Source organism: Salarias fasciatus, chromosome 16, assembly GCF_902148845.1.
Source record: "Salarias fasciatus chromosome 16, fSalaFa1.1, whole genome shotgun sequence".
Lineage (NCBI taxonomy): Eukaryota > Metazoa > Chordata > Actinopteri > Blenniiformes > Blenniidae > Salarias > Salarias fasciatus.
This window is the reverse complement of record NC_043760.1, coordinates 14,794,084-14,807,711: the sequence shown is the minus strand read 5'-3', so window position 1 is coordinate 14,807,711 and position 13,628 is coordinate 14,794,084. Positions and strand designations below refer to the sequence as shown.

General features: G+C 45.0%; 1 protein-coding gene across 3 annotated transcripts in view; it reads left to right on the top strand.

The window, feature by feature from the left end:
• Positions 1-12,466, top strand: part of adarb1b (adenosine deaminase RNA specific B1b) — a 122,314-nt gene extending 109,848 nt beyond the window's left edge. For 2 of the 3 annotated variants that reach the window (XM_030112667.1, XM_030112665.1), the window contains 6 exons: positions 1,400-1,568; positions 2,175-2,326; positions 3,077-3,245; positions 7,530-7,711; positions 10,670-10,848; positions 11,084-12,466. In XM_030112667.1, the coding sequence (XP_029968527.1) occupies positions 1,400-1,568; positions 2,175-2,326; positions 3,077-3,245; positions 7,530-7,711; positions 10,670-10,848; positions 11,084-11,260 (1,028 nt within the window). In that variant the 3' untranslated portion in view covers positions 11,261-12,466. The remainder of the gene's footprint in view (positions 1-1,399; positions 1,569-2,174; positions 2,327-3,076; positions 3,246-7,529; positions 7,712-10,669; positions 10,849-11,083) is intronic. The other variant, XM_030112666.1, reaches the window with a different exon arrangement.
• The last annotated feature ends 1,162 nt before the right edge of the window (positions 12,467-13,628 follow it).

The window sequence follows — 13,628 nt, the reverse complement described above, 5'->3', positions numbered from 1 at the left end:
AGATTTTTATTTTTTTTTTAGTGCCTTTTAGAAATTTTTATTTTTTTCCAATTTTCAGCAGCTAAAATTATTTGGACTCTTTTTGATATTTTGGATGCTTTTTCACCTTTTCACAAATTGTCAGACCTTTTCTCAAATGTTCTCTTTTTTTAACTATTGTAGATGTTTTAGTTTTTCCTCTTAATTCAGGGAAGGCCTCAGGGAGCGGCAGACCCTGTATGATAACTCACAAGGAATCTCACTCAAAGAAAAATGCAAATGATTTTATTCACGAGCAGTGTGAGGAGGGCAACGTGCTCCCTATACAATTTTCTGTAAAACGACATATCGCACTGTGAACATAAAGCTTAAATGTCATTTTAACTAAGTCCAAAACTGATAACTCGAACCGATACTGATTTTCACAATTATAACTTGTGGGAATTTAGCTCCCGGCGTTAAATTTAGCGTTACGTTCTGTAAGTTGTGATGGATGCTTCATTTAAAAACCAGTTCATTTAAATTAATCAACTTAGCTCATTAAAATTCAGCTTCTATTGATAAAACAGGTTAATTAAAAGTTTGAATTCAAAGTGAAGGACGGACGCAGTGCTCAGTATCAATATGTGTTCATTTTTCGGTTCAGTTTTTTTTTTTCAGTACCTTTTTTTTTCTCTGTAAACTCAGGACAGCAGGAAGCATGAACGAGTGCACCTTTCAGAGCGTGCAAGTAATAGTTTGTAGTAATAGTTTTTTATAGAGATGAGAAGGAAGTTCATCTGGCAAAAGTAGTGGGTTGTAAATGCTTTATGATTATTTTAATTATTGATTTTATCATTTAATTGTTGTCCTCCCAGTTAAAAGGCTGTTCATCGTGTATTTTCTTGAACCTGCATGACGAGTAACAGTGTTTAAGTCAAAAATTGTATTTTAATCGCTGTTAATAACTTTTTAAGAAGTCACAATCTTTTAGAAACCATAGCATTTTGATGATCAGTGTTCGATTTGTAATTTAATGAAATATTGAAAAAATGCAGGGTGAAAATTTTTATTTCATTAGAATTTAATGATTTTAATCTCTTAGTTCAAAGTCTTATCGTGCAAAGCACGACTGAATAAGGTTTAGAGTTGATCCCATCGCAGCAGTGACTCAGCAGGATGGATACACAGATCAGAGCTGGTTTTATCGTCCCACATCCTGTTTGTGGCTAAATGGCTGAATAGTAATGACTCTGAATCTCTCCTGAATCTACTTTATTCCAAGATTTGAATATTTTCCAAGTCTCTAACCTCCTTTCTTAACTTTTACGCAACCAGCTCACCAGGCTAGTTTGCAAATTATAAAATCTGAATAAACCTGCCCAGCAGTATTAATTTTTCTCGTTTCTGCACCTCTGTTTCCTTCCGTCCTGCCCAACAGGGACAGACGTCAAGGAAGCACAGGTCATATGTGTTTCCACGGGAACCAAATGCATCAACGGTGAGTACATGAGCGACCGCGGCCTGGCCCTCAACGACTGCCACGCCGAGATCATCGCCCGGCGCTCGCTCATCCGGTACCTCTACACCCAGCTGGAGTTCTTCCTCAGGTGAGGAGACGCCGAGAAGTCGGTCTTCTTTCAGCTTACAGCGTTACTGAAGGCAATATGAGCTCGGAAGGAATCCGGGATGCAAGCGTTTAATGTCAAACCAGTTCTGGGGCTGCAAATATTAGTTTTTCAAACGTGTTGCATGTTTTCTGTGCATGTTGGGCCCGGAGATTGGAAAAAGAATCACTTTAATAATAAAGAGAATATATGGATGCCATGCATTATGCATGCAGGCTCTGCAAATTCAGAATAATGCATAAGAAACGGTCATATCTGGTGTAAATTCAGAGCTAAAGAATGAAAACAAATCTCAAAATGAATCCTCAGATAATCCACCTCAGTCATCAAACTGTTATTGATTACTCATACTCAACAACAATATGCTTTTTTCTTTTGTCAGTACAATTCACATCACGTAATCTACTGAATGCTCCCACAATTTGAATTTTTAAAACTTTTTTTTTTTTTTTTTTTGAGATGACAAATTTGTACTTTTCCTTGATTTTTTTCAAATTTAAATTCCAGTTGCTACAATCCGAGTATCAACAGCGCTTCAGCTTGTGTCCAGATAGTTCAGTCGCCTCTCGCTCTGCTCTCTGGTCCCAGCAGCAGCAAGGAGGAGCACCCGAAGTCCATATTCGTGCAGTGCGACAAAGGAGGCTACAGGTTAAAGGACAACGTCCAGTTCCACCTCTACATCAGCACCTCGCCCTGCGGAGACGCCCGGATCTTCTCGCCGCACGAGGCCGGAGTGGAAGGTATGTGGCGTGCTGCGCCGCACCCCCCCCCCCCCCCCCCCCCCCCCCCCCCTCTCCCCTCCCCCCTCCTCCTCCCCCCGGCGGCTCGCCTGGCGTGTTTTTAATTCGCTCTCCCCTCGGCTCCGGGGACGCGGTCTCAACAACAGTTTATTTTATTTAATTAAATTTGCTGGCTTTTTTTCCTCTTATGCATCGTTTCATTTAATTAGAATTTGACTCCAGTGTCCAAACGCGCATTACAGACACATTTAAACAAGGCACTTGTAATTAGAGCTTTTTGTCGTTCTCTGTCTGCCTCTATCAGTCTTCCTCCCACCCGGCCCTCCCACACTGTCTGTCTGATTAACCTCCCTCGTACTCTTGTCAGAGTGCTTTCCGTCGCACATGGCGGAGTGAATAGAAAACAGCCACATTCAATTAGTCACTGAATAGATGGCGCCTGCTGGTGGAACAGCACAAAACTTTGATAACATAATCATAAATAATGGGCATGCTGCATGGACGCTTTTTTTCTCTCTCTCTCTCTCTCTCTCTCTCTCTCACTTTGAGTCACTGTCTGTCCGAAATCCCCTCGTGTTTACTAGATCAGGCTGGAAATTCACCTTCTGCCTTTTTGTTGCTGCATACACGCCACAGAATCGCGGCAGAAAAGTAGCACTGTTTCAAAACCTCAATTTTAAGAGATTTGTAAAATCGCGTCGGTCGGCCATCTTTGTTCAGCCCTTCAACGCGCGTCTCTGTGTCGCACAGACCAAGGGGACAGGCATCCCAACCGGAAAGCACGGGGACAGCTGAGGACCAAAATCGAGTCGGGGGAAGGCACCATCCCCGTCCGGTCCAGCAACACCATCCAGACCTGGGACGGCGTGCTTCAGGGCGAGAGGCTACTCACCATGTCCTGCAGCGACAAGATCGCAAGGTAGCTACACACACACACTCACACTCACACACTGTCAGTACATCAGTGTCACCTGTCTGTGTGTGAGGGAACCAGGCCACCGAGAGGAAGACAGTTCATCCATATTCATGCACAGGGAGAACATGCAAACTCCACTCAGAAATGTGTCCAATCCCTAAATCCTACTGGAGCTTCTCTTCTCGTGCTTCTGATCTGTTTTTTTTTGTTGTTTTTTTTTTTGACATGATTTGTTTCAAAATGCTCCACAAGTTTTTTTTTTTGTTTGTTTCTAATTAAGATTATGTAATTTCCATCTTTTCATTTTAATGTTTTTTTGCCCATTTCAACTTTTTTTCCCCAAAGTTTTTTTTTTAAGTTTTTTTTTTTTTTTTTTTTTTAGTTTTTCAATATCTAGAATTGTTAATGAACCGATGGCTTGTCTTCTTTTAAAGGTCTTTTCTCCATATAACTGTTCAGTTAAACTCAACAACTGCTTGAGGGCAAGATGTGATTGTTTTAGATGAAATAACAGAATTTCAGATCTGCAGTCTGTTTACTCCAGTCATTGAAGCACCAAATAAATTACATCAGAATTTTATGAAAGAAATAGAAAATCTAGAAGAGGTTATGTAGTGATCAGTCTATCAGATTAAAGTCATTGTACCGATTTTGTATAGTAGTTAGGCTGGTCCAGTTATACAGGTAGAGTGAATATCTTCTTTCTAGAGCTTTATACCACAGCTTTAATTATCTGAGTTTAATGCCTCTCATCGTATTTTACCTTTGCTGGAGTTACTTTCCGCTCCAGGGTTTGCGTCCCGTCGATCCACTGCGTCGTGTAAAGTCTGAGTCTTTCCTCCGGGGAGAGTCAGGGACGGCTGAATTGATGGATCCTTCGTCTCTGGGGGCCGTTTTTGCAGGCACATCATTGCGTCTTTAGTCCCTGTCCACGTTCAAGGCGACGCCATGCCTCCCTCGTGATGAACGATAATACCTCCCCATGGCTCCCCCTCCTCCTCCTCCTCCTCTTCCTCCTCCTCCTCCTCCTCCTCCTCCTCCTCTTCCTCCTCCTCCTCCTCCTCCTCCCCGTCCCGAGTGGTAATACTTTGCCTGAACGCACCGAGTGATTGAATGCTGACTGTGGATTGGCTGAGGGACGTGTGTACGGAGTAGCGAGCGCCGTTTGAGGCCTTTCCTGCGCGTCAGCACCGCGGCTCGTGATTTAGATTTTGCGCTCCTGTCCGACGCGAGGGGATCCAGGTCAGTAGAGGGCAAAATAAGGTGGAAAACCCAGCCGGGTCCGTCAAGATAGCGGTGACACACCAGCGCACGCTTCAGGGAATCTGACAGGAAGAGTACAGAAAAAAATAACCCGCCGCAGTTAAGCAATTAGAACGCGGCGTCTCGGCGCCGACGTGACAGGACATTATGCAGGACTTGCCGCTCTGCCTCCTCGTGACACAGCTATTAGCCAGGTCAAACACCTGCAGCCCGGCGAGGGGGGCTTTTAGCCGCGGGCCTGCTATTTAATCCACCTGGTAATCTGGCACACTGTGACCATGGCCCCCCGCCGTTCCATCTCCACAAGTGGCCGGTGTTCCACCGAGTTCTGCTGAAAACTGCATCCAGCATCACACTATAGAAGATAAAGACCAGACCTGAATCATGGCTCGATTAACTCAAACAGAACTAAATAATGCGTGAGAAGAGCCAACACTTGACTCTAGATGTTCTGTAATTAATAGTAAATACACTGCAGCCTGTGCCTGGCTCTCAGGCGAAACACTAAAGACGAATTCAGCTTTGAAAAACACACGTATTACTTTACTCTTTTTTAGAGAAATATAAACGCAAAAACGATGCTGTCTCTTGAAACGTTGCCGTGCAAAAAGGCCGTAGTTTCCAATAAAAAGCCAGTTTAGAATTGATTTTCCATCATAAAAACTCCAGATATCTAAAATTCATCCACCAGATTTACATTAATTTGATGCATTTGCTGTGGATTTTTGGTGAAGCAGCTTTCATCACTAAATAGAAGCTGCACTAAAGCAACTTTTAGCATGATCTTTTAGCATGACCTTCCTCCTCACATCACCTGTGAAACCATTCAGGTTTTCGGAAGCTGACCTAAAGAGTGTGTGGTTGTCGGCGCAGGAGCCGTGTGATTGAAGGAAACAGCAACAGCGAAACGTGGTGATGTTTGACACAGAGCAAAAATTGAACGGCTTTAGAAACGTAACTCAGCTGAGTTGGGGATTTTTTTGCGGTATTCGGGTGTATTTGTATTGTAATGAAACAACTTGCCATCGAGTGTTATGAAGCTGTGTGACTGAGTGTGTGTGTGTGTGTGTGTCTACTTTAACCGCTCGCAGCTACGAATTCAGAGATTTTTCATTTGGCCTCCCGTCTCACACACATCCACACGGTGAATATTGCATATGGAAACAATGGGCCCTGTGTGTAGCCCCGGGTCTCCCGCTCACACATTCCTCATCGTTTCTCGGTTCATATTGGTAATTTCACACCCTCTCGGTCTGCCTGGAGTCAGGCGGAGAATGAGAGGAGATCGTCAACGGGCTCGCAAATCTGTTGTCCTGCAATTTTCCTTTAAAGCGAGAACATTTTCACGAGACATGAAGACAACGACAGCTAATTGATGAGGGGCAGCAGCCGTTTATCACTTGAAATAAAGGATCTATAAATCAAACTGAGTTTGTAGAAGCTTAAAGGTGAAAGGTCGTGGTCCCGGTTTAGCAGTGTCATCCGATTCGGAGGCCTGGCACAGACCACACACTTTCTCCACTTTCATAGCTGCAGCTTTAGTTTTCATCCACTCATATTTCACTTTGAGTTTCCTTTCTCTTTCATGGTTTTCTTTTGAGCCATCAAACAGCTTTCAGTCACGTTTTACTTCATTTGACTGTTTCCAAGTGAACTTCTGTGACTAAACATACCAATGTATATGTTTACTTGGTTTTCATTGCTGCTTCACTTCAGCTCTTGTGCTGTTTCTAAAAGTAGTTTCTCTTGTCGTGAGGATGAAAACCATTCTGAACACATCCGGTTAATTATAATTTGAAGCTGAATGTTATTAACCGGGGCAGTGTTTTCTACAGATAGCGTTGTGTGTTTTTCAAAAGCAAAACTGTATTTATGAAAGACTCTAAGCAGAGCGCCACATGTTGAACATGTCAAAGGTTGGAGGAGCTCGTTGTTTTTCTTGTTTGTTTGTTTGTTTTTAGATTTTCACGAAAAAAGGAAACTATATAAAAAAAAAAAAATCATGCAGACTTCAGCCTCCATACCTTCTTTGTTTCCGTCTCCATTTCTTCATGTCCCTCGTTTTCTCCCTTCATTCTGCTCCTCTATCTCTCTGTGAGGGGGGAGGGCGGGCGCTGCTTCGCAGAGCATGTCAATGGGAAAATGACTGGCGAGAGACGGCTAATGACGCAGTGGAGAAACACACACAAGTTTTGGAAGGGGAAAAAAAATGAAATTGGATTGCTGCGAGTGTACAGAGCGGCAGGATTACGCCCGGCTCGGCGTGGCGGATTGCATTGGCAGGCTAATATATTTTACCTGTTGGTCTAGTGTGTGTGTGTGTGTGTGTGTGTGCGCGCACACGCCACTTAAGCACACACGGTATTGTTACTGGGTTTTACAGCGGACTCTCCAGGGCTCTCGTTAGGCCGATCGCATTACCGCCTGCATGAGATGTTTTTGGATCTGGTGGAGCTCGTTGATCAGGAGCCGCCCAAAAAGTGGTTCAACAACTATTTAATGGACGTTTCTTAATCTTTGTTCATGGCGGCAGCTGATGTGAGTTTTCTGTGACAACATGAATGGGCCCGTGTGATTGGCTGGTTAGAGATTTGCCGAATTTTCACAACAAATAAAACTGCTTTCCGCATTTAGCTGCTTGGTGAATTTAAATGGGACAGGCAGTGAGACAGAAAGTCAGTCCAGGCTAATATTTGGACAACTGGGCTAGCAAGTAACCAATTACCAAACTGAACAATATTTGACAAAAGGGGGATTAATCCTGCTGCCAATTAATAGTCTGTGTATTCTTTTGGTGAATCAACACATTGTCTCCAAATGTCTATTTACAAAGAAATTCCATATTAATTCCAATTCCTGGTGTATTTTTTAGTCTTTAACTGGAGAAAATATCCCATTTTAATACATGTGAAGGGCAGAATTTTTTTAAACATATTTGAGTACAACATTAAACATGAATATATTGTCTAAAATTAGACTAAGCTAAACGTTTGTGTTCTGTTTGGTTGTTTTCCCCCCGCTCAGGTGGAACGTGGTGGGCATCCAGGGCTCTCTGATGAGCTACTTCACAGAGCCCATCTACTTCTCCAGCATCATCCTCGGCAGCCTGTACCACGCGGACCACCTGTCCAGGGCCATGTACCAGCGCATCGCGGACATCGAGGACCTGCCCCAGCAGTTCACCCTCAACAGGCCCCTCCTCAGCGGTGAGACCAGTACATCAGATAACAAGCTATTGATTGGTCACATCCATATTTTTCACGTTTTGGAAAGATCGACTGGTTAATCTTTGCCAATCAGCGTCTGGCTGTCTAAATATCAAGCGGGGGGGGATGTGTTAATCCTGAGCAGCGAACGTTTCCCCACCTCGCCGGTCAGTCCAGCAGGAAGACAGTTATTGCTTTCCTCCTCTGTTTGAGCTGCCTTGACATTTGCCTGGTTCCTGTGGAATTTGAATAGCTTTATCAGTTTGTGTAAATTTCCAGCAAAGACCTGACCTTTTAAAAAGGCCGCATAAACCTGGACTCCTGTAGTGCTTGAGTTTGTTTTTTTGTTTTTTTTTTTCTAACTTTCCATTTTTAGAGTCTGTGTTTGTCCTTTAGTCATTCAAATGACTTCGTTAACAAAACAATGGAAAACATTTTGCTGAACCAGTTTTTAGCAAATCACATTTAGATCTTCACTCATTTAATTAAAAGTCACAGTTTTACCAATGTTTGGTTTTTCTATCAGATGGTTGATACATCACAGTACGTTTAAAATTTACTTTGAGAAGAGGACACGTTTGCAGCAAGCTAAATATAACGCAAAAGTGCTTGTCTAAAAACAAGAATATATTCCTGTTGGCTGGTTTTCCAAGCAGAATATCTTTTAACATGCACTTGATGGTCGAGGAAAGATCAGAATAGTGTGAGAAGTCTTTGTAGATGATGGTATCGGTGGGTTTTTGAGAACGTGTTTCCCACAGACAGAGGTGCAGGAGCAACATGTACGTTGCAGAGTCCATCAAGAATTCATACCCGTCTTACTCCACTGTTCGGAGGGAGCTCTTTACCAGGCGATCGCGTCTAAACAAATTAGAATCAGCCATAAGAAAGTCAGGCAGAAACAGATCAATCGTCAGCAGGGTTTCATTTCAATCACTCCATCACAAAAGCAAGGTCTCAGGCAGTGCAGAGCAGGAAGCACTGACAGAATATAAATGTAAATCAGAGGGTGTAGTGATAGAATAAATGAACTCTTAGCCAGTCAGAGCACTCGTCCCGTTCCTCGGAGCCGGTCACAAGGACGCCCGCCGACAACAGCTCAACAAATAGAGACTTTCTCAGGAAATGACAGTGTCATCAGTGTATAATGTGGTTATCAAGATTGTACGTGCTCTTTATTTGAACAAAACAAATGCAAACTGGGAAATGAAATGATTTTCCAGGTTGCTAAAGATGCTGTTCTGCCTCCACTTGAATGAAAACCAAACCAGCTGATGTTTAGACATGGAGACGTTTCACCTAAAGGATTTATCTCTAGAATATTTAGCTTGCATTTCAATTATAGTGGAAAGACATAACACCTCAAGATTGAAGCCATAAACTCCTGGCTCAGTTTATGGGGAAGTCGGAATGCGAAGATAAAAAAACACAAGTGACGAAAAAATGCTTTAGATACCAGCGCTGCTGCATTTGTCTGCTGCTCTCATTTACAGGTTCTGTTGACGACAGATCGTACTTCTCTCCGTGATTTAACGTAACTTCACACGTGGTGGTGGTGATTAATATTAGAAGAAAAAACACTGTTATTGAAGCACAGAGACATTTTTGTGTTTTACAGGGCCTGGGCCTAATCTAGAAGATCAAAATGGTCGGTTTTGCTGATTGTAGTTGTACTAATTTCACTTCTAATAGCTTTTATTTTCAGTGGGAAAACCTGCCTGTGAAAACATGATTATTAGCTATTTCAGTGCAGTGGAGGTTTAAAGCGAAAAATGGCTCCACCAGCCGGCTCACTCCTGTTGTCTGTGCTCCAGAATGTCACCGGGACGAGACCACAGCTTCTCTGTGGCCGTTACAGGTGGAATATAATGCGTTATGACGCCGTGACCCTTAACTCCCGCTGAGAAGTCACCTCACAGCCGCCAGCAGGCCATTAACAACCTGCCCCGTGCTGCTTTATCTCAATATCTCCCGCCTGGTCCTGTGGGAGAGGAGGCAAAGCAAACTTCAAGCGGAAAAAAACATTAAACCTGTTGAATCCCTACCATGAAATGGGGACACTGGCAAACAGCCGGGTGGAGCGAGTGACGGCGTGGTCACTGAGTGTGGCTCCATGGGGGAAATGACACGGAGGCCGGGTGTGTATGCCGCTCTTCTTCCTCCCTGCTTGCTCTGTAAACGGCGGAGAAAGGTGATAATAGGCGGGAGGTTATTAACCTTTTCCGCTTTAGAGAGTTCTTAGCGGTGAAGAGCCGTGGCGTTAGAGCACCGAGGATTTCATCCCTTTTAAATCATCTTCTGTCACGAGGGCCGCCGAATGGAACCGAGGAGCTTAACACACACACACACACTCATACACATACACAGAAGACACTGCGATTTATGACATCCATATATCTCCCATTTATACTTGAGACACAGCGGAGGCCGACGCTTCGCCGTCTCCCAGAGGAGGACGCGCTCCGTCCTCAGAGTCACCCGGGCTGGACGGAAGCGTCGGAGTTCAGACAAACTAAACACTAAACGACTGTTGGGTTTAAAGATATCCCCACTGTGGGAGCAGCTGTCGACGGAGACGGTACGCTGTCACGTTCAGACGCCTCGTCGTTTGTCTGAGAGATCCTCGGGGTGAGGCGGCCCGGCTGCACCAGTTGGTGTGCCGTCAGTAATGAGGAGATTATCTCGCAGCACTTTTCACACTTCGAGGCCTGCAGGCGTTTGTTTTTAAATGCTCTGAGGCTTTGACAGCATGCTTGGAAAAGACCTCTGCACTCTAGATGTTGCAGGTGAAAGAAAACATCACTTTAATCATAGACTGTGTAAGAAAGTGGACTCCATTACATATTTGCCCCGTCTAAAGAACTGATTAAAACCGTCAAAGTTCTGAATCCAGTTTTTCAGTGTCTGACCTCGGCGTGCGGCTCACTTTTTTGACCCGGGCCGATTTCCGGTTTGCAGGTATAAGCAACGCCGAAGCCAGGCAGCCGGGCAAGGCGCCGAATTTCAGCGTGAACTGGACGGTGGGCGACCAGGCCCTGGAGGTGATCAATGCAACCACGGGCAAGGACGACATGGGCCGCGCTTCACGCCTCTGCAAACACGCCCTCTACAGCCGCTGGGTGCGCCTACACTCCAAGGTAAACAGAGCACACACACACACACACACACACACACACACACACACACACACACACACACACACTTGAATAGGATGGTTGCTTCTTTAACCAACACTCTTTATGCTGATCTCAAGGTTCAGTGCTGGCCTACAGGACCTTTTCAGTGAAGAGTTTGCATCTTCACACTGAGCTTGTGTGAGTGTTTATCGTGTAATTTGACTTTCTTGCCTTGGTTTGCGTCTCCCTCTCCCAGCTGTCGTCCATCCTGCGGATCAAAGTGCTGAAGCCCAGCTCGTACCACGAAGCCAAGCAGGCCGCCACAGAGTACCACTCCGCCAAGCAGGCGCTCATCAAGGCCTTCCACAAGGCCGGCCTGGGGGCTTGGGTCAAAAAGCCCATCGAGCAAGACCAGTTCACCCTCAGCTCCTGAGGGGCCCGCGGGGGGGGTTCCCTCGCCGCCCGCTCCCGTGCCCCTCCCCCTCCCTCCCTGCCTCCCGCACCCAGGTCTGAAAGCAGGAGAGATCCCTCCCCCTCCCCCCCCACCCCGTCCGATCGACCACCAGACACTCAACTTCCGTCCCACGTGTCCAACGCGCACGTGCACTTTCAGATCAAAGTGTGCGCCGTCTCACACGCCATCGCCACGAGTCATCGTTTCCATTCCTCCGAGGACCTCGGCCTCGTGTCTCTCTCTCTCTCATCGTGTCGATTTTTATTATGGTTTTACTGGATGGAGTTTCTCATCTGCTCGTTTTCTGTTTTTAAAACTGGAATCCATGCTCGCTCTTTGGTTTTTGTTGGTGGATTTTACTTTTTCTCCTGCCTCCACTCAGTAGGTTTTTTTTTTTTTTTTTAATTTCCCCAGAGAAGATCCTGTTGTTGATGCTGTTAGATGTGGAAGTCCAAATTGTAGTTTTTGTCCTCTTGATCGATGAGTGTAGCCAGTTTAGGGTGAAATGTAGCCTAGAAACAGAACCTTTGTTAACTGAAATGACAACATGTATGGACCTAAAGAAAATATATACCTATATACTTGCTGCAAATTAACAAATTATGATGACCTTTAATTTAATGATGCTTGAATATTCAGGATGTAAATCTAATACTGAGAAGAAAACTAGTGCTGACATTGACTGTGTGTGATTTGGTCCGTTCCCTAGGAGAGACTCTGTGTTTTTTAGCCCCTGTATTAAAGAAGAAAATGTGACCAAAAAAAAAAAAAAAAAAAAAAACAACAACAACTGTCGCCCTGTTTGATTCACCGACTGGAGTATTACACGGCAGGTGTGACAGCGGGTTAGCATGCTTTTCTTTTTTAAAACCTGTCATTCATCCTTCCATCCACTCATCCATTCTGTGTTTCCTCTCCTTCCATGCCGGGACAGTGGGAGGATGGCGGGCGGGGTCCTGTTGACTCCTCCCCCTCTCGCCTGGGTCATGTGGACAAGCTCCGGGAGGCGCTGCACGTTGCATTCCCTCGTTCTCTTTTTCTTTTGTCTCGTTTTTTTTTTTTTTAATTTTCTTTCCTTTCTTTCCTTGATCTAAGCCATGGCTTTGCATGGAAACTGAACTTGAGAGGCCTGCAGAGCAGAAAACATGCGATGGGGAGCCGTCAGCGAATGATTCTGAATGAATGCCAGCATCTTCCTCCACAGGCAGCTTTGAATCTTCGTCTCTATTTTCTAGATTTTTCTCGTAACGGATTGTTTGCTTGTATTTTTTTTTATTTATTTTTTTTTGGTTTTTCTTGTTGGGGGGGAGAGGGGGTTATTTTCTTCAAAGATCATGCATTTTGGGGATCACACTGCAGCGATAGTGTAGGAGACGTCTCGTCACTAATTCACCAGGTGCCGCCTGATGCCAGTCTGTAGTGATTGTTTCCAGATGCAATCCCCCCCCCCCCCCGAAAACCAGACAGACTGTGTGGTGACATGCAACCCCCCCCCCCCCCCTCTACTGACCACACCCTCGCATGACGACCCCCCCCCCCAGTGGCAGATCCACAGCCAGACATCCTACGGTGTGATGTCCACAGCCGTTCCTCCTCTTCTCACACGGTTCCCGGGGGTCTTCACACTTCTAGCTCGAGGAACAACAAAACAATGTGTGTGTGTGTGTGTGTGTGAGTGTGTGTGTTATATTTAATGTGTGTGCTCAGGTGTCCTTTAAGCATACTCTTGTCAGACTTCCACCAAAGATGATGATGTCCATGTGTATGCCTGCAGGTGTGTGTTAGTGTGTGTGTGTGTGTGTGTGTGTGTGTGTGTGTGTGTGTGTGTGTGTGTGTGTGTGTGTGTGTGTGCCCCGGTATTTTCCTTTCTTTTAATACGTCATGCTTTCTATCAGCATTAACCCTTTACTGTCCGGTTTTTGTAGTTTTTTTTCTTTGTACTAAAACAATGTACTCGCGTCAGTGTGAGGGGGAGAGGGAGAGAAATCCTTCTTTAGACCGCCCTGAGCCGTCAGTCACTTCGCCGAGCGATAAAACGCTAAAATCTTCCCCTGAAAACGGTTCTGATTGGGACACGACACGCCTCACCCCTCTGGAACCCCCCTCCCCTTGTTTTTAAAGAGAATATGCACTGAAACGTGCCTCAGCTGAAAGTGGCGTCCACCAGCTTACACCTGCGATGTCTTCTGTGTCCGCTTTGCTCTTCCGTTTCTTAGATTTGAGTCTACGATGCAGAGCTTCTCAAAGTGAGGCGGGGGCTGGGGGGGTGTTAGGCTTTTCCCTGCTGGATTTTTTAAATATTTTTCTTACTGAATTTGCTGCAGATGTAATAGAAATGCATTGAAAC